General features: G+C 41.4%; 1 protein-coding gene across 1 annotated transcript in view; it reads left to right on the forward strand.

Annotated features, from left to right (window-relative positions):
• CADPS (calcium dependent secretion activator) overlaps positions 1 to 24,368 on the forward strand; it is a 575,524-nt gene extending 551,156 nt beyond the window's left edge. Inside the window, exons 31-32 of the mRNA XM_036738381.1 lie at positions 19,674 to 19,778; positions 23,138 to 24,368. Coding sequence (XP_036594276.1) covers positions 19,674 to 19,778; positions 23,138 to 23,317 — 285 coding nt within the window. The 3' untranslated portion in view covers positions 23,318 to 24,368. The remainder of the gene's footprint in view (positions 1 to 19,673; positions 19,779 to 23,137) is intronic.
• The last annotated feature ends 207 nt before the right edge of the window (positions 24,369 to 24,575 follow it).

Genomic DNA, 24,575 nt, shown 5'->3' on the forward strand with positions numbered 1-24,575 from the left:
GGAAATTTAGGCATATGGGTAAAAGGTGCCAACCTACAAGGTACGTGAATGAATGCTGTTCTGAATCATGGGGAGCCTTTCTCGATACAGTCAGGTTTCACAAAGGAGACATGTAAATAACCAGGAAGGGATGCAAAATGTTTTTACAAAGAGAAAGAGTAGAAGTAAATGGATCCAAGACATCCATGGAGTAATAGTGTTTTCTGCCTGCAAGGTTGTTTTTTTTTTTTCTGCCCTAGCCTGTGGCATTCAGCCTAATAGCATAAACCCCATGTGGGTCTAATGTGGCCCCAAGTCCTTTAAATCACTAAATAGCTTAAAACCTGACTGTGTGGTGTATTATTGTTCATTTTTAATGCCATCGTGGCTGGCCAAATTGTAAGCTTAGGCAAAGTTTTCTTCTTTCCCCCCCTTTTGGGGAGAAGGGGGAAAACTGAGTGGGGGTGGGGGGCTGGAGGGGTGGGAAAGCAAGCCAGTCAAAGTTAAAATAAAGTCTCTTTCTAGCAAGAGTACTGTCTATAACATGTTGTTCCTTATAGAAAGTGGGATATGGTGGCATTTGCCTGATTAACTTGCTCGACAAAAGTGACAGCTGCTGGGGGTGCATGAAGATAAGCTTCGTGGAGTAGTTCCGCCTTTGTGCATCTGTCAGCAAAAAAGGAAGAATAGAGAGTGAAAAGAGACAAATTGGTCCCCAAAGGCACTCCATTCAACTTCGGAGGTTTGCTCTATTCAAGTACTCCCCTCGCATCTCAAGTACTAGGTACCTTATTCAATTTCATTCACTCTTTAGAATGAACCCACAAGTGTTTAATTTCGTTTTCTGTAGACTAAAAAGGGTAAAAAAAAGGGGGGGATGGGGAGGGTTTTTTGTTTTGTTTTGTTTTGTTTTTTTATCGGGAGGCTTCAATCAGCAGGCAGGGTGATCAATTCTGGACGTATTAACTCATCGCTAATTTACTATTTAACTCTCTGCTCTTGGGCCTGGTACCAATCATTCCCAATGCCTCCGAAATAGTAACTTTTTGCTAGTGGTCTCTTTCATGGTGCCCCTGCCTCCCCAAAACTGTTTGCAGATCATGAAAGAGATTCATGCTCCTAGCTTGAGTAAAATGAGGTTTAAGCCTTTAACTGATCAGGTGGGTTCCTTCCCCAAGTGTGTGGTGTGGGTACATGATCTGACAAATGGCTTTTTAGATATTTCTGAAGGAAGAGGAGAAAAATTAGAGTAACACAGTAAAAAAAATAATAAAAAGCAGAACATGGTTCACAGAGATTAAAATAAAGCAAGAAGAGGAAAAGGGCATTAATCAGACAGTAGAACCCAGCTGTACCTAGAGAATGACTTTCATTTTGACAAACATTTCATAGTTTGAACTGTTTTGGAGTGAAGAGGGAAAGAGGGAAAAGCATTTATATAGCGCCACTGCATGCCAGACAACATACTAAGGGCTTTTTAAAAAAATCATCTCATTTGATCTTCACAACAACCCTAAGTGCTGTTATTGTCCCTGTTTTACAGTTGAGGAAACTGAGGAAAACAGGGACTAAGTAACTTGCCCAGGGTCACACAGCAAGTAAGTGTCTGAGGCTGATTTGAACTCAGGTCTTCCTGACTCCAGGCCCATCACTCTACCTGCTTTACCATCAGCTATGTCAATAGATCCCAGGCATCAGATTCTAGTCTCTGACCCCCACTAAGCAAATGCACGTTGTGTCTATCAAAAAGTCTCCTGCTAGGACAAGTGGCATTGTGTTATTGTAAGCAGTTGGCCAAAGGTTTTCATCCCACATTCTGATTGTCTTCGGCCTTTTTTTCTGCTGTTGGCCATCCAGAATTCCTTTTCCCAATAATTCCCAAAACTGGAACCCTTCATCCTTCTCTTAAAGACCCAACCAGCACATTCCCATTCACTGCATCCACCTTCTTGACCAGGTTCTGAGCAACACCTACCTTCCATATTGACTGGTATTTGGAAATTTCCCAGGTATAGCCCCGGCTTTTAAAAATCTGTTCCCACAGACAGTATCCAAAAAGCACCCCCCAAAAGGAATCCAACTTTCTCATTTGGTTGACATATAGCATAAAGGCTGTTCATAGGGAGAAAAGAGAGGGGGGAGGACCTTGAGAACATATCTGAAATCTGATCACAGTTGTTAGGTTTTGTTTTCTTTCAATTTTAGGGTTTTGGACAATACTTCCCAGTAGAGTTCTTTGTGCTAATGCCATCATTTGCTTGGCCAATAGCTAGCTAGTTTTACCAAGGAAAGAATTCCCTTGAGCTCTTGGCCTCTGTGTATTTTTTATCTGGGGTGTGTGGAAATTATATGAATTTTTAGAGCGTGCTGTATTCACATTTGAAAGTATAGATCATGATCCTCTTAGCCTAGCCAAAAGCTCACTGATTTAGGGGAAATTTGTTAGTTTTAATTTTAACTCTTTGGTCTATAATTATTATATGTATTATATATAGCATATGTTACATATACACAATTATATAATCTAGATCTATAAAAAGTTTACAACTATGGAATTCATCTCAACATAAGATCAACAACATATGATCCTCTGAGAGCATTTATTAAGTGCTGACAATGTGCTACACATTGTGTCGGGCTCTGAGGATACAAAAACCAAGTTGGAATAGCCCATACCCTACTACCAGGGGGAAATGATGTGGACACCGTGGACACCAATCAATCAACACTTAAGGATGCATTCTTCCCCATCCTGATCTCAATACTGTACCATGAGTTGTGATCATTGCCACCCTTTCTATAATTACATCTGTATGGTACGCAACTTACTTACACAGATGTTCATCATTCATTAAAATCTGGCTACAATCTAACAGGTTTAGCTCCAAATCTACTTCTGGTGACCAAGCAAGTGTCTAGGGGATTGGTACATTTTCTGATGGAAGAATAAGCCCCTGTTAGATGGTGACTCTTGCTCTTGCAAATTATGGGTGCTGTCCATGCTATGCATTTAGAGGTCTTTTTAGAGGTCTAAATGCACCATTTTTTCATCTAAATGAATGAATGATTAAGCATTTGGTAAACATTGTACTAAGTGCTGGGAATGCAGATGCAAACTAGCAAGATGAGACAGTCCCTCCTTTACATTTTGATAAGGGAAGAAAATGTATAACGGGGAGTGAAAAAGCAGAAGGAGGTGACCTCTAGGGTCCCTTCCAGCTCTGGATCTATGATCCCTTGATTATCAAAATGGAATCTAATCCTAAATATAATTGAATTGTAAAGGATTATGGTAACTCATATCTTGGAATTTTTTCCATAGCCATACTTTGGCATCAAATAATCACTTGTTTAGAGGGCAAAGGATCTTTTCTCTCTTAGGTGGGATAGTGGACTATACCAGAGTTGCAGTCAGTAAGACTGGAGGTCAAATCCCACCTCAGACTACTACTGGGTGATCCTGGAGAAATTGTTTAATGTCTCTTAGACTCAGTTTCCTCATCTGTAAAACAGGAAAAGCAACCTCACAGGGTTGTTGTAATCAAGCTCATTATGTAAACAGTTGGCTATTATTATTATTGATTATCATTACTATTATTCTCTCAGGGGATGAGGAAGCCTGTCACCAGATCCCCGATACATCTAGTGGAAAATAGGCTTCAGAAAGTATCTTTCTTCTTGATGGTCAGCACATTGCTACTAATGCTGTAGCTGCCCAAGGAAGAACAAGGGGCTGGCATACGGGCCAACATGAGTCCTGGGAGGCTTGAGCCACACTTCATTCCTTACTGATGTCCTTTGAAAAAAGAAATTTTCTCTAACAAGGGTCCAGTTCTACAACAGTCAGAAACAGAATCTCTCTCTTGCTTCTTGATACCATAGCTGATAAATCTGTCCTGGGGAAAGATATCAATTAGCATTTAGTCCTTTACGATATATATTTATATGTGGGAGTATATATTGCTTTGATTTATCTATAATGTGGCTATAATGAGTTTGGTGTATTGGTCATGTGTTATTATTACAGTGACCCCATTTTTCTATTGGCCCTTCAGCCCTTGATCACTAATAGGTTTCTCATTAAAGTGTTTGGGATCCCAGCAGCCCGGTGGTAGTGTTGTGTACAACAATCACAGATCCAGACTGGATGCCTAAATTTGGTCTTGCTTTCAGACTAAGAAGGCTTTGGGATAATAAGAAACTGCCTTTAGATAAGGAAGGTAACTCTGCTTCACTAGACCATGATGTTGATAAAAATGTGGAGGGATTCCAGAGTAAGCATGACACGATTGTTCTTACAGCGGGCAAAATCAGGGAACTTGAAGCATTTGTTTGTTTTTAACTGTGTCCCCTTGGTTGCGACAGGCTTCAGGAAAGATTTAACAATGACATGCATTTTAGTCCCAACTGTACCACTCATCAGGGTGACTGGACACTCACTTCACTTTTTCTGGGTCTCAGTTTCATCATCTGTTGGGATAGAGTTAGGGTCCCCCCGAGCTTGGGGTCCCCCATTTCTGGATCTGTGAATCACTAACCTAGCTCTAAATCTTAGGATTCCTACAGTTAGATCCCCCCAAGGTCCCTTACTTTATGAACAGAGCCAACAAAACCAAATTAGGGTATGTGGGCTTATTTTTTTTCTCCTACGTACATACATATGGAACAGAGAACTAGATTTGGTGTCAGAAGAGCTAGGTTCAGATCCCAGCACCTCCGTCACTTCCTTTCTGGGTGAGATTGGGCAACTGCCCTCATCTCTCTGAGTCTCAGCTTCCTCACCTGTGAGATCACTAGGTATCTCTAAGATCCTTCTAAACTTATGAACCTATAATAATGATACATACTCTATGGATTGTGGAAAGGATTGGGGGCAAATAATTCCTTTTTTATCTTTGTCCTCTCAGTTCCTAGTCCATTGTGTGGCACATGGCATGTGCTTAATAGATGCTTGCTAATTGGTTTATTAGGTGATTGGTTAATTGGTTGATAGGTGATCAATCCAGCAAAAAACAACCATTATCACTTTCAGGCATGATGATAAGTATCGAGAATGCAAAGAAAAAGTAAGAAGTCCCTGCCTTTAAGGAGTTTACAATGTAAGGGGAGAGACAACATGTACATATATACTACACATACATACACATATACACACATACATTTATTGCTGCATATTATGATTGTAGAAATATATACTCCCACTAATATCAAAGGACCATAAATCTGAAGCTAGAAGAGACCTTGAGGATCATTTAGTCCAGCCCCTTCATTTCATATATGAAGAAACTGAGGCCCAGAGAGTTTAAATAATTTGTTCAAGTAGTAAGTATCCAGAGTGGGATTTGAACTGACTCCAGAGCCAGCACTCCCTTAAAAAAATGTGAAAATGAGAAGTTAGCATGTAGAGTCACTGCCATTTAGTTTCACTGACTGTTTCATCAATTTCCTTTTGGATGTTGGTACCCCACCCCCATTACATTATATGTGGAGTCCCATTGATAGGAATGGATAACCTAGAAAAGAGTCTCTGGTTTTCTTCTTGCCTAACTTTGGATGAGAAAGACTGGGGACAAGTGAAAGCAGTCATGGATCTTAGGGCAGCTGGAGGGCTATTGGTCTCCTGTGAACCCATGCTCATTCTTTTCTTTTCCCTGGGCATTGTCCTGCATTTCCACAATGTCATCAAGCAGCCTTGGAACACCTTCAATTGGAAAGGTTAATCTGAAGGCCCGAGCTCAACATTTCCAAATATATTCAGGTCCCAAGACAACACCCTGCCCCCTCCCCCAAAATAACGAGATGCCAGCCTGTATTCGGGGCTCTCCTGAGCACTGCGAGTCACCATTTTAAATAGATGCGAACAGCCGGGATTGGTCCATGTCGGGAAGCAAACGCTGAAATGAGAGGTCGCGGGTGTGAGTTACTATGGTAATTGAGTAATATCACCAATAGTTTTGCTCTCATGAGCATTAAAGCGCATAATAATAGACAAACAACGGTGGCTGAAGGAACCAGGTAGGATTGCTATGTTCTTTTGTCAGAAGTATATAATGTCTTGTAGTCAGTTTTAAAGACTTCTCAACCCCCAAATCTACCCAGCAGTCACCTGCTGTGTAATTTTGTATGCTTAATCTCTTGCCTCTAACTACAAGCTTTCTGCTAATTTGAGGCAAATGGGTATTTGGGGACCTTAAATAGAGAAGTAAGGAAGCTCTGACCTAGAAAACCCCATTCTGAAGGGCCGAGAGGAATGAAAAAAATATATTCTTTCAACGATTCTGTAAGGCTCTTTTGAGTGATGGAGGGGAAGGAGCTTTGACTAAGCTAGGTTGCAGACTCCGAAAAACGGGTTTTGCAGGGGGGTTGGGGGGGGGAGGGTGGAAAGAGAGAAAGAAAGAAAGAAAGAAAAAGAGGGAAAAAAACTTGCCGCACACCCATCCCCACTGCTCCTAACTTCCCCCCATAAAACTTGTCACTTTGCATTGCCATCAGCTACCACAACAATAATCATCCCATGTCTATTGCTAATTGCGAGCACAGCTGAAGCTCAGTGGGGTTCCTTTGCACAGTCTCAGGCCTTTATACCAGGCCCAATCTGTTGTATGGCTCTTGTTCACATACAAAAAAAAACTACCAGCAAAGGCAGAAAGAGGCAGAGTCACAGGTTCCTTGTAATCCCCCCGCTTCCCTGCTGACAGCCCAGCCCTAGAAGCATTCCTGGTTTTGTCCTCCTCTTCAGAGAAGCCCGAGTGACCTGTAGCGACTGGTCGGGGACCTGCTTTTGAATGGGGACCGAATACTCCTTCAGGTGCCTGGAGAGGCAGGGCTGCATCTGGCTTCTGAGATTCTGTGTGCAGCACCCCTGGGGCGAGCTGTAGCTTCCTGTAACATGCAAAATATGAGTGTGAACTCCAGGTTCATGGCAAGGAACAGGAGGTCAGGCCTCCATTCAGTTCTAACGAAAGGAGCCCGGAGTTTGCAGATGTTCTTAGGGATGTGTAATAACACCACCTCCCCGAAAGAGGAACCCAGAGCGGGTTTGGAAAGAAAAAAAAAAGTGCCACAATCAGTGCGTTACTTGCAGATTTATTCATATCAATTTTTGCAATTTATATATTCAGAGACAAGATTGCTATTTCGGCGACTTTATGTTGGATGGCGTACGTTTTGCGTGTTTTTGGTGAAGGGTAGCAGAGAAAGAGAAGGAAAAGAAAGAAAATTAAGCTTGTTCCTTTGGCGGACTTGGTTGGGGGGGGGGGGGTTGTCAAGGCGACAAAGCCACCAGGGTCAGAGATAGAGCTCCTCCACCCAAGTCTCCTCTTTCCCACCCCACCCCCAGGCGGTCACTTCCTAACAAGGCCTAGAGCTTCCTAATCCGTCCACTGCCTTTGGTCCATCCCTGACCACTCAGAGCTTGGAGGGTGAAGTTGGAGAATGAAAGATTAATAATAATAATAACTAGCATCTCTATAGCACTTACTATGTGCCAGGCATTGAAGAGAGAGTTAAGCAGGTTCCCTAGGAAAGGAAGCGGGGTGCCATCTGTAAGAACTCAGGCCTTCACGTCCTCAGTCTGAAGACTTGCCAAAGGGAAAGGGACCAAGACCTACCCTTGGCACCAGCTACTCTCCACGCCCCATGACGAAGCCAGGTATTCTCTTTCTACCTAGCCACCCTGCAAGATGAGAGGGAAATTAAACCTCATGTGAAAGCTCTTGTGTGCAGGGCATTTGCCTCCAAATCAAATTCCTTCTAATGTATTTTCATTGAAGGAAGACCTTGCTGGAGCTAATACAGAGATTAATCCCCCTTAGCCTGGGGAATAAGCGCTCCTCAGTGGGCCCGTGTTAATTGCCAAGCCTTGGTGCTCAGATCATTTTAATGCATTTAAGAAATACATGATTTTTATGAGTATAACTGTTCCATGCAGGAGTCATTACTCTGGGAAGGGCAAAAGCTGCCCTGCCTCGTATTATTAGACTAATTCCCTTTAATTGTTTCCTACAATAAGGACTGCCTGAGTGTACATTCCAAACCTTAATAAGTCTGTGGTAGTGTGAGCAACGTTGGTGAAAGAGAAACTGCTGCCTTTTTAGAAAAGCAGACTTTCATGGAGAGAAAAGGGCTGAATAGGCAGAAGGGAAGGATTTCTGCAGTTTAGCAAGTATTACTTCATTACAATTGTGCTGGGAGAGAAAAGGGTCTTCATTAAAAACATTTTAGGTGTTGTGTCATGAAACACCAAAAACTCACTCTCTCTCTCCCTCTCTCTCTCTCTCTCTCTCGCCCCTCTTCCTCTTTTTCACTTCCCTCTTCTATAGTTTTTTTTTTTGCTTGAATTTCTGAATTCCCTAGAATAATTACATTCTTAATGAAATGTTCCTATTCTTGGTCCCTGGATTTCATTGAATTCTGGTAAAAAGATTTAGAGACATTTTTCCTGTGGGCAAAGAAGGAAGGAAAGAAAGATGGAGGGAGAAGAGAAAGGGAAGGAGGGAGGAAGGAAAATAGAGGAAGGAAGGAAAATAAAGGAAGGAAGGAAAGGTAAGAAGGAAGGAAGGAAGAGAGGGAGGGAAGGAAAGAAAAGAAAAGAAAGGAGAGAAGAGGGAAAGGACAGGTAAGGAGAGGAGAAGGAGAGGGAGAGGGAAAGGAAAAATAAGAGACAGACAGACAGAGAGAGAGAGAGAATGGATGCTCCAATATCATCAGATCTATTCTTTGTTCTTTTCATATCCAAAGTCCAATCTGAAGATAACGCCCTTATTCTTGGTGCAGATTAACTCCCCCAAAACCTTACCTTAAAAGCATTTGTATGTGGATTAGTTGAGAGTCACATTCTTCACTTTTGTCTTCCTTTTTAAGGGCTGATGACTGTTTTCTCCTCGTCTTTCACAGCACTTGCTGCAGTAAAAGGAAATGTTGTGAGACCTCTATGTGCCCCCGAGTTATTCCAGCACTGCCCCCTCAAAGATCACTTGTTGTTGTTGTTCAGTTGTTTCTGACTCTTCATGACCCCATTTGGGCTCTTCTTGGCAAACATACTGGGAGGGGTTCGCCATTTCCTTCTCCAGCTCATTTTACAGATGAGGAAACTGAGGCAAACAGGGTGAAGTGACTTGCCAAGGGTTGCATAGCTAGTACGTGTCTGAGGCCAGATTTGAACTCTCTTCCTGACTCCAGCCCCAATGCCCTTTCCACTGCCCCACACAGAGAGACGTCATGACAATGTACCTGAAGGGACATCCTTAAAACTAGGAAGACCTGGGTTCAAGTCCTGCTATGTGACCGTGGGCAATCAATCTATACCAGGATTGGGTCCCCACATCTAGATTGGCCTTTGAGTCTGCAAAGAACAAAGAATAGACCTGGTGACATGAACACATTCATTATTAATTTCTCTCTCTCTCTCTCTCTCTCTCTCTCTCTCTCTCTCTCTCTCTCTGTGTGTGTGTGTGTGTGTGTCTCCTGTTTTCTCTGTCTGTGTCTCTCTGTCTCCATCTGTCTCTCTCACTCTGTCTCTGTTTCTCCTTCCATCTCTCCCTTTCTCTCTCTCTCTCTCTCTCTCTCTCTCTCTCTCTCTCTCTCTCTCTCTCTCTCTCTCTCCCCCATCCCCTACCCCCAAGTCTCATGGACAAGTCACTTAAACCTTTCAGTGTCCCAAGTACTGAGAGGCTCATTTCTCTGTGGTGATTCAGAAATGGGCTTCTCTCTAGTCCAGGTTGTTGAGCTGCCCTGGGTCTTTAACCAAGCTGATTAAATAATACAGATGAAGGCTGTTGATTGTAGCATTGCACCTCCTAAGAGAAGGGAAGTCTTCAAGACAGTGAGATGGCATGATGGCGTCATGGATTGAGTACTGGACCTAGGAATCAGGAAGATCTGAGGTCAAATCCTGATAATTACTGGCCATGTGACCCTGAGTAAGTCACTTAAATCTCAGTTTTCCCATCTATAAAAGTGGGAATAATAGTAGCACCTTCACAGGGTTATTGTGGATATCAAATGAGATGATATTTGTAAAATGTTTGGCAAATGCTAGGGTGCTAGCTAGCTATTAAATCTTAAAATAAACATCTTCTGCTGGATTTGCATTCAGAAGGGCTCCTGTAGGGACCCTGGAAGACTCCTCGGTGTCAATAATGCAGATATGCCTGACTTCAGGTTTGGAAGCCATGTTGTCTTATAGTCCTATGATGGGTTTGTGATCCACATCATCAAAGTTTTCTGATTGTCGGACTCTTTTTCATGTCAGTATTTGGGGCAACTGAAGGATGGTCATAAATTTCCTTTGAGTGGATGGTTACTTTTTTGAATAAAGGTACAGCTTTGTACCTTTCCTGAGAGGTATAAATAATATCTTCTAGAAATGCTTTGGCTTTCAGAGAGAAATAAGAACCTGAGAATCCTTTAAAAAAAGAAGTTTAAAAATGTCAAGTAAGCAGCCGCTTGGAACATACTTCTTCCCCTCTCATTAACGTACCTTCTCTATTTCCACAGGGTTTCTGCTTCTTTACAATAGGGACTGCTATATGAAAAGGAGCTTAACAATTGAAATATACAGTTTGGGAGGGCTGCAGCTACTGTGGTCAGCTTCTCAATCAGATAATAGAGCAGGGACCTGGGGGGTTCCATGGATAGATTTCAGGGGATCTGTGAACTTGGATGGGAAAAATGTGTCTTTATTTCCATTATTTATCATTTCCTTCGATTATTTAAAAAAAAAAAACCTTTTTCTGAGAAGGGGTACCTAGTCTTCACCAGCATGCCAGAGGGATCCATGACAAACAAAATGTTAAGAGGTAACCCAAGACAACACTTATTCCTTGGCACTCTTTTTGACCCAATGAAGGACCTGTTTGAGAGGGTTGGATCCAAGTTGTTGGGGTGTGCCCACCATAATTACTGAAGCCAAAAATGAAAAAAGAAATTCACTGTGACTGGAGACCTCACAGCCTACTTCATCAGACCCTCCAGCCAGGGTAGAGAAGGGAGGTCCCAAGATTTACAGTCCCAGGTAGAGTCCCTGGAGCCTTTCTGAAGGACTAGTGCCTCCCCAGTGCCCGGAAAGTGATCATTCCTAGGACAACTCTACCAAAGGATGAAATTCTGAGAGATTGAGGCCCTTGGCAAAGGGAAGCCCCTCTGCCACTGGCTCCATTTGTAAAAACAAAACAAAGACTAGTCATCTTCAGAGGCTGGTTTTTGTTTCCTAGAGAATTCTACCCAAAATCCAGAGGCCTGCTGTAAGTTGACCCATTGGGCAAATCAGGGCCTTGGCCTTAGGCCTAGAGGGGTTGCACTGAAGTCACATAGGAAGCCATGTTTCCCCTCTGAAAGAGGGAACAGGACACAGGACTTATGATCAGGAATACTTGGGTTCAAATCCACTATACACTCCAGCCGCCTTTGATTATTGTCATTTGACCAGGCCTCTCACAGTTTCTATTCAAGAAGAACCCACATTCATGGCTTAGATTTAAGAAAGCTAAGATTGCTTTGGAAAAGCTGCAAAGACAAGCCCAGTGTCCTTTTTCTCTGGATGAGGTCTTTCACATGCTCTTAAGTTACCCAAGTTGTAAGAATGAAATATATCTCCTGAAAGTCCAAAAAATAAAAGATTTCATGATGGTATTTCAGTTTAGCAATTCAAGCAGGCTTAGAAGGGCCAGGAGAGGAGGAGGAGTGGAATAAATAACCATCTTTGGTCATTGAAAAGTAAAACCAAGGGTCTGGTCAAGTGGCTGTAGTTACAGTATCATTATGATTATTGTCTTTCCTATTGTCTCCATGCCAGCAATATTTCGCTGTCTTATTAGACAGCCCGGGTTCTAAAAGGGTTTTCTCCCTGGTTGGCCCTCTGAGCTTATCAAGGTAGCGAGCCAGAAACACTACTGTTGTCTTATGTTCCATAGAAAAACTCTCTCACCCTTCTTTACCTACAGAGCTCCCTTTTGATGTCTTCATCCAGCAATTTGGCTAAAAGACTCAACTTTGCAAAATTCACTGTTCCTATTTTTTAATCGCTCTTAAGATGGGTTGAATTCAATTAATAGCCCACAGTGCCTCTTCTGGTTTTTGGTAGTTATCCCATCCTCCCTCCCCCAAAAATAACTTAAATAAATGATAGACAGATGGATAGATAGGTAGATGATAGATGGATAGATAAATAGGATGGGTGGATTGATGAATAGATAAATTAACAGATAAATAAATAGATAGATGTATAGATGGATGGATGGATGGATTGATGAATAGAAGGAAGGATAGATGGATGGATGGATAGATAGATAGATAGATAGATAGATAGATAGATAGATAGATAGATAGATAGATAGACAGATAGACAGAAAATGCTTAATCAGATTCAGGATTTATTTTTTGTTAGATTTGAGGAGATAGGAAAGAGGAGAAGTCAAGTTGGGCATGTAGACACAATCTCATGTGTCACTACTTGGGATGCTAAACTAAATTTCAGTTATGGGCAGTGAAATATCCCATGCCTAAAGAACCAAATTTAAGTGAACTTGGTTTTCTTGAAATAAAAAGAATCATCCCGTTTGATTATGTTTTTAATCTTTCAAAGCATTCCATACCAAAGGGAGTGATGCATAGGCTGGGAAGTATAGACCTGAAGTGGTTGAGAGAAAATTAAAACCCATGGCAATAAGATTTTCCATTTTTAAAATTCTGGAAGATTTTCTCTCAGTATTTTAAGTGAATAAATGAATGAAAAAGCATAGTATTTACCAAATACTGAGCACTGTACGAGTGGTAGGAATAAAAATAGAAAAGCAAGACATTTCCTGCCCTCAAGGAGCTTACTTTAGAATAGGAGGAAAGAACCCATAGAGGGGAGTGACAGCTAAGAAGGGCTGTTTGCATCCAGAAGTTCCAAGGATGATGACTGGAATGACAGGACAGGTGATTGACAAGCCCTTTGCTCTCAGACTCCAACATCATAGTTTCTAGTTGCTAATTTAAAATCCCTGCAGCACAAATGTGTCAGGGCTACTACACACAAAGGTAGATGGAGCAGAATGGAGTGGAAAGAATGCTAGATTTGGAATGAAAAGACCTGGGTTCAAATCCCAACTCTGCTACTTCCTGTTTGATTTTGGGCAAATCACTGAGTTTCTCTTGGCCCCAGTTTCCTCACTGGTAAAATGAGGAGATTGGGCAAAATAGTCCCTAAGGCCCCTCCCAGCTCTAAACCTGTGCTTCTATCAGCTCTGGGCATTGGTTTCTCCATTTACTTGAGTTAAATGACCCCCAAGGGTCCCTTTCAACAGTAAGTCTATGATCCTATGCGAGAATCCATGATGAAATTTTTACCCTATGCCATTGTCACGTCTGGGGCCATGATCAGTGTTATAACTAAATAGATATCACAATCATCTTTAATTAGTTATAATAGAATTCTTCTGAAGAATCGTCATCATCATTTAAGTTTTGCAAAGCAGCCTACGCATATGTTCTCATCAAAGCCTCAGTAACAACCTTGTGAGGCAGTAGCTAAAGGCATCGTTCCCTCCTTACAGTTCAGCAAACTGAGGCCCAGATCAGGAGAGGAGCTCACCCACGATGACATAGCTAGCAGGTGTCAGAGGTGGGATTGCCGATTCCAAAATGGTTTTAGAACCAGAAGGGACCCCCGAGATCATCTAGTCTAATCCTCTTGTATAGCTTAGGAAACTGGGGTCCCCATAAGCTGTGACTTGCCCAGGATCAAACGGCTAACAGGCAAATCAGAGATGAGATTTCCCAAGCCAGGTCTTCATCACTCTTTCCACTATGTCAAGTCAATATCCAAATATCAGAAATAACAATGTGCCCTTCCTCTCTGGGCTGTCACTTCACTGAGCCCCATAGCATCTAGATGACAAATCACTCAATCATTCAATCAGCATTTATTAAACGCCTACCTTATACAGAGTCAACATGAACTCAAGAGCAATTTTAAGATGGGTCAATAAAGGGCTGGAGGTAGTTTGCTCAGAAACAGTATTTTCTAGATTAAATATGGCTTAGTGGTATATGATGACTACCCAGCATCCAGCAACTTTGCTACTGAATTGATTAAGCTAATGAAAAAGTGACGTGCCGCTTATTGGGATATGAAACTCAATCTACTCCCAGAGAAAATAGTGTTCATTTCTTTTTCTTGGAAAATCGTACGCTTCTCGTCTTGTCTTCAGTGTGTAATCTCCCCGGCTAGGAGGGAGGGAAAAAGAAGAGGGGAGGAGACTGAACCACTCAAGGCTTGGGTCCTCAGGCTTGAAGAAAAATGCACAGCTCTGATTGAATGGAGCAGAGACTCCCTTTTTTGACTCTCCGTGGCCATTGAAAGATCCAAGTCAATGGTGGTGAAGGGATGCCTCAGAGATGCCCAACATTACTAACGTTACACCGGCCAAATGCCTTCCCTTATTTCTCCCCGGCATTTAGGGATACAGCACCTAGGAGGTCAGAGGCTTTCTTTCTCATGTGCTAAATTTAAAAGACAATTGAAGAAGTTGCTGAGCTCAGATATGCTCTCCTGAGTGGCAAAGGATGCTAGCAGTGAGAACTGCTTCCAGCAGAAAAGATTATTGATCCAGAAACATGCAAAACTAGGCTCTTCTGTTCAAAACCAGTGCATTATTTTCTCTCCTGGTCTGTTAAAATTTGTCTTTTACATTTATCAAGATTTTTAAGGTTTAATACTCACTCCTCTTCAGAGGACAGCTGTGAGGTAGCCTGGCCTGGCATCAGGAAGACCTGAGTTTGAATCTGGCTTTAGACACACACTAGTCTGGGGACCCTGGACAAGTCACTCAACCTCTGTTTGCCTCAGTTTCCTCATCTGTAAAATGAGGAAAAATGAAAAAAAAAATAAAAATAAAAAAATCTGTAAGATAGCACCTCCCTCCTGGGGTTGTTGTGAGGATCAAATCAGATAATATTTGTAAAGTGCTTGGCATGTAGTAGGTACTAAGTAAATGTTGGCTAGTTTTTTTTCTTATTTTTTTGGTCTATACTTTTGAATTCTCCAGTGCCTAACAAAGCATTTAGTAAATGCTTATTGATTAGCGCACTGTTTCATCAGGGCAGGGAAACTCCTGGTGTGTGAAATCCCTCCACCAGTTCAAATCAACAGCTCATCTGTCATTTGTAGTCCTAGAGATTTTTCTAGGCAGTGAAGGACATATCCAGTATGGATCAGAGAAGAGCTCAGAGGATCCTAGGTCTTTGTTTTATAGATGAGGAAACTGAGGCCCAGAGACGTCAAAGGACTTGCATAATGTCCCCCAGGCAGGACTTGAACCCCTCTGACAGCGATCGATTGTGACACTTCCACTCTTGCTCACAATAAGATACTTACAAATAGGTTGTCAGCTCATCCTTCCAGGGCTTGTGCATTTAGAGAAAGGAAAGCATTTCGAGCGCCGCATGTGAAATGAAAGATTTCTAGAGTCTCAAGACCAACACTTTGGTGACTAATTGTGCTGTGCTATAGTGAGAAGCCTCGCTTGGCATCAGAAAGCCTCAGCTCTACCGGGTGACCCCAGAAAAGTCGCATCACCTATGCAAACCTCAGTCTTCATCCATAAAATGGGGAGGAGCATGTCGGCATTAAAGCATCTTAAACCTTTAAGGCACTCTTTAAATATTAGTATAATTATTATTGTCACCATTCAAATTCTTTTCCTATAGTTTTGATGATTACTATCCTTATCTAGAGGAGGCAACTGGATGGCCTGGAGTCAGGAAGACCTGAGTTCAAATCTGGCCTCTGACGCTTACTAGCCGTGTGATCCTAGACAAGCCATTTAACCCTTTGTTTGCCTTAATCCACTAGAGCAGGAAATGGCAAACCACTCCAGTATCTTGGCCAAGAAAATCCCATAGATGGAATGGTCCATGCGGTTACAAAGTGTTGGATGCAATGGAATGACAATTATTATCAGCATTATTAATTTTTTTTATCTTGGGCCATTGTGAGCATCAAATATAGAAATACAAATGAGAGTGACAGTAAAGAGTTATAAAAATAAGAATAGTAAGCATTTATTTAGAGCATTAAGATTTGCAAAGCATTTTACTTGAGTTATCCCGTTTGATCCTCAAAACACCCCTGTGAGGTAGGTGCTAGGATTATCCCCATTTTACAGATGAGAAAGCAGGCTGGGGAGGCTAGGTAAGTGGACTAAAGTCACGTATAGAAGTAAGTACGTGAGGTAGGATTTAAACTCAGGTCTTTCTGTCTGTAAGTTCAGCCCTATCCCCTTGACCACTTTGCTGTCCCAAGAATAATGAATATTATTTCACTTTCATTCTAGGATTCCAAACCAGCAGGTATTAACAGTAGAAGAACCATATGCTTCAACTGGCAAAATTGGGGTTTTTTAAGTTAGGGTTAATATTTTAATTTTACTTTGAAGTTAAAATATTTATCCTACTATCTCTTTCATCACAATCCAGTGTGGGGACACTTGTGTGTACCCTTTAATCATATCCCCAGCTCTAAGCACAAAATGCTTGGCCCATAGGAGACACAGTAAAATGCTTGTTGACTGACTGATTACCAGCTTTTAAAAAGCGAGCTGAGCCGATTGACTCAGTTTGCTACTCTGAGATATTCTTAAGTTCCATTCTTAAAGCACCAACTCTATACAAAGCTCTTCAGGAGGCAGGAGGGAAGCGGTGGTAACAAAAACAGCTCCCACCTTCAAGAAGGTTACATTCTACTGTAAGCTGCCCAAAAAGCCAGACCCAGAGAAATACAAAAACAAAAGAACACCTCAAATATTTTTATTAACTTCCCCTCATGAGAAGTCATAAGGCATCCATTCCATGAGGACCTTGGAAATCAAACCCACCCCAGGGAGAGAAGCAGGCATCAACCTAAATAGACAGGGAAGAATCAGACACCTCAAAGGGCGGAAAACTGTTAGTTGAACAGAAGTTGCAACAGAGAAGCCAAGTTCAAGATTAGAAGGCAGTATCTCTCTCATGATCTTCCAGCATCCCAAGTTCCAGGGATGCAAGCACTATATCCCATAAACCAAGGTCTAATTGCACTGCATCACAAAGTATCTCTCAGGTCATCTCTTAAGCATAAGGGAGGTCTAGGTCTGGAAGGGAGTAATTTTATCTTCTTTCCCTCTTTGGATGGGAATTTGACACCTCCTACAATGAGCAGGCAAGGAGGCACGGGCATGCTGTGGATGATTGCGCTTGTTGGAGTGACAATTAAGAACTCTTTTGATCTGAGCCCTGGATGTACACGTGGCCCACCCTACTTGGGTGACAGATTACAATGTCAGTAGTAGTCTGCATCTTTTTTTTTTTTTTTTACTCTCCAAACTCCATGTGGAAGAGAAATGAAACAGAATGAGCGCGGCTTACAAAAAATGGGAGGGGGGCTTTGCAGCTTTTTTTTTTTGGTGGCATGTCTCTCAGTGAAGAGAAAAGACATGTCACACCAGGCTTCTTGGCTGAGGTGCGTGGCTTGTCTATCCTCACAGCCAAAGCAAAATGCCACTGTCTAGAAGCCAGCGAGCCGCATGCCTCCTTCGCTTCCTTCTGAGGCATGCCACATGCCTCAGGATGCAACACCCCTGGGGAGGAGAAGGGGAGCCCATTGGGGAGGCATGGCCAACCATCCAGGGCCAGCCAGTGGGCTCCTGGGCCTGGTGTGACAGTGTCAGGTCTGGAGGCCCTCGGTCGGTAATGCCATCCTCCACAGAACATCCATCTCCAGACTGGGGCATTTGGGCTTGCTTGGACTGTGGAACCATGTCCATGCATCCAGAATTCCATTCTTTGTCCCATCCTGAGAGGGTCTGAGGGTCACCAGACATGACAGCTGAAGCCAGCCTGTGTGTGGAGTTAGAAGCCATATCCTGCTCAGGGCAATTTTGGCCTCTGGGTCCCAAACACCCCAGACACTCTGAGGGAAGATGTTGGTTAGCTCTAGACTTCCCAGGCATCTTTAATATCCAGAGTCCTAGAATCCAGTGTGACTAGACTCCAAGAAACTCCCTGCTTCTGTCTTTAGAGAAGTCTTTACAAGTGGTGAAAAAACCCATCCATTTTAGAATCTGCTCTGCATCCCATTCTCCCCCCGGTCAGGTCCAAACCAAAAGCAAAGAATCCAGTGATCCCCACCTGCTGAAGGGCAAGGTGCCCCCAGGAATTTTGAATGTCAACTTCATAATCTTTAAAAGAGCAGGATTTGGCTGTCAGGACTCATGGCTGCCTTGAGCACAGCAGTGTGAGCTCTTTTCTGTGCTGAGTTCTGAGGGAACCAGCAATTGGCTGGGACAAGAAGGAGCCAAAAAAATGATGGATTTCAAATATGATTTGGGGGTAGAAATGTTTAAAAAAAAACACGGTGACAGAGACAAGCCTCGTTTCTTGCAAGGTGAAACTGCCAAGTTTCACCTTGTAAGAAAAATTCAAGATTAATTTTTTTTTAAATTAAGTCTGAAATAAGGATTGGGAAAACTGTGAGTGTTAGGCATAAACTGATTTTGGATGATCTTTAGGTGAGAAAGGGTGGAGTTATCATAAGAAACATGTTTTTATTTATGCTTTTTGAATCCCCACTGGTGTGTGATGTGTGTGTGTGCGTGAGAATGCATGGTACAAATTCCCTGCCCATTCTTTCTGCATCTCTTCCACTAAGCCGCATAGAAGCACCCTAACATTCTTTGTCCGCGATGCCTTCCATTTTTATTTGTAAATTCTTTGGTGAATACACATTTTGTAAATTACAGTGGAAAGCAATGAAACCTGGTGAAGTATAAAAGATGAGGGTGTTTTTTTTTTACCCTGACACTTTATAACACTGTTCATATGTCTCCGAGTGAGATTTATGAATATATGAGCAGTAGTACAAAATTATACCGAGCCAGAGACTTCCTTCTCTGCAGGGGTGGCAGTCTGCAGTGACATAGCTTCAAGCATTTTTCACAGGCAAGAAGCAAAATTTAACCCCCTTAAGGGGGAAGTATGATTTCAACAGCTTGAAATGAGCTCATTTGTATTTGCTTTTTTCATCTTTCATAATTTTTTGTGTTAAGATTAAAACAGATTGCACAGTCCAGGCAAGGTCGCATAAGCTGCTGCATGCGTGCGTTTGGGTCCTAAAGATAAACCACACTCATTGTATTAGCGCCTGGAAGCCCCCAACACACTAAGACATCTTACCTAATCCAGGCTCCTCGAGGCCCTCACAGGCTGATTCCCAGTTCCACAGATGAGGTTTGAAGTTTCCTTAAGGTAAGTGGTAAGTGACTGTGTTTAGTTCTATCAGCATTAAGAGTCATTGCCTGCCTTTGAGAACTGGGAAAAATGGTGTTACGGAAACTGACACGCAATGGTGTGCATTAGCAACACCACAAAGATAATAAGAAAAAGAAATCACTTCAAAGCGCAGCTAAGGGTGAATCGAGAGGACAGTGGTCTTGTCCACACTATAAGGTTAGAGTGGTCATGGGCAAAAAATTTATGTTTCATGTTGGCACACTAGTATGTAAATTGGGGCTTTTTTGCAACAGGAAAGGACTGGATTTTTGTTAAATGTATGTCCACCATGCTCTCTCAAGATAAAAATCTCCATCGACCACTAATCATTGGACTTTGTAGCTTCATAAACCCAAGCCCCTTTATAACATGCTTGCTGGAGAACTTTTGTCTCTTTTTTCCAGCAATGGTACAACAGTTCCATGAACGTGATTTGCACCTGGTTGACAGATCGGATGGACTTGCAGCTTCATATTTATCAGCTGAAAACACTTATTAGGATGGTAAAGGTAAAAGATTAAACAAAAAAAAGCAACATGCTTTTTTGCAAACAGCTAATGCCCACATGTTTCATCAGATATCTGCAGCTTCTTTTCCAAGAGAGTGGTCTTGGGAAAAGGAAAGGAAAGGAAGATAATAAGATATATGAGATAAGCCTAAAATGAATCATCTTAATAATGATGATGCAAGAGAATCCTTTGAAAATTTTTATCTGAGTGGTGGATTCATTATATTTGTTAAAAAAAAAAAAAGGTGAAATTTGAGATCAGATCTTTGCCCTGATTGGACAAAGACCCTGTGGATTTATCAGGAAACAGTTCGACAAAGACTATGGTCTGCTGACAATTTCCCAAAAAATGGGCTTATTGTACTCATGTATGAATCCTACCGATTAACCAATCCTACTTCCAGGTTAATTAAATAAAATTTTCCACCCTTGATTTCATAGAAATATTACAGGGGAGCTATTTCTAAACATGTGCTTGTGATCCCTATGAGAATGTAAATCAAGATTGCCCTGATAGTTAATTGAAGGAGTTTCTTTTACAATGGGTGTATACAATCAACTCTAAGGGATCACAAAGGTGAGATCACATACCCTCAAAGTAGCTTTTTTTTCCTGTTCATATGTGTGTGCTCCTTGGACTAATGATAATTATTTCAGTGTGAAATCACAGTGGTTTACATGAAATAATAAGCTCGCAGAAGGGGGTAAATACGGTTTTGATCATTTCAGTTTCCATTCGAGGCTTTGCAGTGTCGTGTTTAAAAACATTCATATGCAATAACAATAAAAAAAGCCAGCTCAAAAAATGAATAAATCCAAATATGCCACTTTTTAAAATATTTTGAGAGTAAAATCTAGCTGAATTTCTATTTTTAAAAGGATAAAGATGTATTTCTATTTTTCTTCTTGGATGTTTTTTTTCCTGAAGAGAACATTCTTTAACCCTAGTAATAACTTAAAACCAATTACAGCTTATTTTGAGGTAATTAAAGAAAATTAATATCTATATTAATTTGCTCTCAAAAGGATTGGCCTCATAAAGATTCTAAATTCTAAAATCAAATCCTAGGAAGAGGTGTATGACAGCTATTAAAAGAAATATCGTAATTCAACATATTGATCCAGACTAGTTTTCAAATTTGTGACTCCAGCTAACTTGGCGGGGGGCGGAGGGGGGAAGTGTCTATTGGCCATTTTCCCTTGTCTGACTGCTGGTTATAAATAGCCTTGTGTGGCACCTTTCTGTCCTACCCTTATTTTGTGAGCATTAAAAGAAAAGGTGCTTCTAATTAAATATATCCATGTATATGTGTGCTCATGGACACATATATGCACACTCACACATGCTGCCTTACTGCTGCATTTTCCAGAATTGATGTATCAGGAACCTTGAAGCTTTCCAAGTTTTCTATAGTGAGCATAGCAGAGGCTACAGAACTACGGACAAAAGTCTCCTCAGACACCATCGATTCCAGCCCTTTCATATTTGCAGATGAGGACACTCAGATACGAGGAGCTTGAGTGATTTGTCCAACGTTCTCTTTAAGAAAAGCTTCAAATTATAAGAACATGTTTAATAACCTAATTCTACTAGATTTGATGAGGTCCAGCATGAGACCTCATTCCCTCCGCTCAGTGATTTCTCCCTTCCTGAACCTTGCAGGGATGTCCCCATATCAATGCGGTGTTCAAGCTTTGGTGAGGTAAGGTTGGATGACCTAAAGAATCAAGAACCAAAGCAGGAGGTGTCATACAATTGGAAACATGGAAGGAACCTTAAGAGGACATCTAGTTCAACTGTTATCTAAAGGGGCTTAATATAGCCTTCTGTGCTCTGCCCAGAGAATGTGTTCTCCATTGCAAATTATGCTTGTGTCAAAAACAAACATCAGAGTTTCTTCTGCCTTAACTGGCGGAGCCAAGTCTTTGCTCAGAGCCCTGCTATTGAACTAGAATAAAGGCCTGGAATTCCTTTCCTCCCACCACAATCTAAACACCACTCGAAGCTGTGTCTACAGGACATCAAAGTAAATGATGAAAATAAAAATTCAGTCTACCTGCCAGCTATTTGGTCTACGTAAGACCATGCCACTAATTTAACCTTTCTTCCCTGAAATGACTGGAGGTTCTGGAATTGTGTATAGACAATTTCAGTTAACACCCTCAGCTCTTCAGGAAGAAGCTATGATTTGACCCAGAATTCATAAGAGCCCAGATTCAGAGCTGGAAAAATCTCATAGGTCACTCAGTCCAACTTCCTCACTTCTGAGATAAGACATAGCAATCTACCATGTGCTAGTCAGTTAATAACATTTATGAGGCACCTACTATGTGCTAGGTACTGTGAAAAGCCCCGGGGATTCAAAGAAAGGCAAGATGGATAAAGGTGGTGGTCGTAGAAAAATGTTTATTAACAAGACAATAATTAAATGAAGTAAAAGATACATCTTTTAAAATTTTCTCATGAAATCTCCATAAGTAAGATGTTCCCAATCATTTTCCGGGATTTTTCAGGCTTTTTTAGAGAAACAATTTCTGTGAGCCTTCAAATATCCTGAAGCTGACAAGAGATTCTAGTGTGATGAGATCTCAAGAGAGAGAAAGGACCTGGAGCCATGTAATCCATGGCATGAATCTCCTTAATAATTCTCATTACCAAATAATGTCCAATCCATTGTTCTTAAAAAAAAGTCAAAATTTCCCCCCCAACCCAAATCCCTACAAGAAGTACCAAATAAAATAGATAGAATTAATTCTCAAGTTCTGTAGAAAGAAGATTAAAAATGAGTCACATTCATACAACATATTGATGAAACATTAGTGCTTCATCCTCACCATAACTTTTGCTGCCTGCGATCCGTTTCCTATACCAACATACATATGTCTGTCATGTGAACACGACTGTGTTTGTATTACTGCAGCTAAGAACAGTTGAAATACCAAAAAGCAGGATGCAACCAAAAAAAATCACAAAAGATCACAGGCCCCTCACTTTGGTTTTCTACACTCCTAATTCTATCTCTCAGTAGTTAATGGTGCTAACCTAGGAGGAAAAAATGAGGCATAAGTGAAAGAAAGTAGTAGGAGAGTATTTCTTCTGGTGGCTTTGAATTAACAGACACTTCAGAAACCACTATATTGGATGCAGGGTGTCTTGTTACAATTCCTCCTTCCTTATCATGAAATGAATTTTAATTTCTAATGCCCATAGTAACTCCCACATCATGGCTTTTGTTTGGTAATAAATAAAATGTGACATGAGCTGCCTGTCGGTTCTTTCATACCACAAAATTCGCTTGCTTTTTTTCCTCTCTCACAAAGCTTTGGTCTCCCTTCTCACTGCATCTTTTCCCTCCTTAGAAAACTTATAGGGACTTCCGATTGCAAGGAGTGCTGGACTCGACCTTAAACAGTAAAACCTACGACACAATCCGAAACCGACTTACTGTAGAAGAAGCCACAGCCTCCGTGAGTGAAGGCGGGGGCCTTCAGGGCATTACAATGAAGGACAGTGATGAAGAAGATGAAGAAGATGATTAAAACATGCTCCCCGTCCTAGAGGTCCTCTAAGACATAGCCTTGTAATCAATGCATGCCCCTAGTCTCTTATTCAGTTATAGCCACATTAGGGGAATTTTCCGTCCACTCTAAATGCCCATGAGAAGTTTACCAATAGCTGTGTGGTACCGAGATTAGCACCTCCATTTGATTCATTGGTTCCCTGGGTTCGTAACTGTAAATTCAAAGCAATATGGAGCACCATTGTTTAAAAACAGTTCATGGAGAATACACAGACCAACTCCTCGGTATGTCCCTGTCATAAATAGAGTTAAACAATGCTGCCTTAGCATCCTGTTTCCACACTGATGGTAAATTATAAAGATGAGTTCCTCAAGTACTATTCATTTCTCTGTTTCTCTGTCTGTGGATCCCAAATGCATAAATGAATATACAAATAAAAATGCTTTGGGTTTTTTTTAAAAGAAAAATGAGGCTCCAATAACTGAGGTTTTTGTGCTCTTCCTTTGGCCCCCAGAATTTAAGCTTGACTCTCTTGAGTCCTTGTGAAATCATCTACTTTCACGTAACCATACAGTTAGTCACAAAAAAAATGATATACCAATGGATCAGTCATTCCAATGTCCAGCACAGGTTAAGCCCAATTAAGAAGAGACACCCCACCCAGCAAGCCCAGGCCCAAGCAATCACGTTCTACTGACCTATGCCCTATCGAGTGTTACATTTTGCTTTTTAAAGTTTCAATAATCGTATATGTAAAAAAAAAAGAAGAGATGAAATTTAAATTACAATCCTAGACTATATAATGTGTTTATAATAAGATAATGGATATTTATTTCAGTAGAATGTAACCATAGTTTAAATTATTTTGGTTCACTATGTTTTTTATATGTCATGTACATTCCATTTTGACCAGTCACTGCATGACCCTGGGGTCCCCTCCAGAAGCTTTTCCTTTCTCTGTATAGTAGTGGATCTATCTTGCTTTTGGCCTTATACAAAGCCTACAGTTGAAAAGTGCGGTAAACTGTGGCTTCTCAATAAATAACTATTCAGATGTCCTAAGGATTAAGTTTGGAGTCTTTTTCTATATTACTTAGCAGGCTGAGGCTGGGTCACTAGACAAGGGAGGGGGCATTCCTAGGAGAGTGGGCTGATTCAATCATTCAGTCCATAAACATTTATTAGGCACCTACTATGTGCCAAGTACTGGGCTAAGCTCAGAGAAAGGCAAAAACAGTCCCTGCTCTCAGAGAGCTCACGGTCTAATGGGGGAGAC

Source organism: Trichosurus vulpecula, chromosome 9 (genome assembly GCF_011100635.1).
Source record: "Trichosurus vulpecula isolate mTriVul1 chromosome 9, mTriVul1.pri, whole genome shotgun sequence".
Taxonomy (NCBI): domain Eukaryota; kingdom Metazoa; phylum Chordata; class Mammalia; order Diprotodontia; family Phalangeridae; genus Trichosurus; species Trichosurus vulpecula.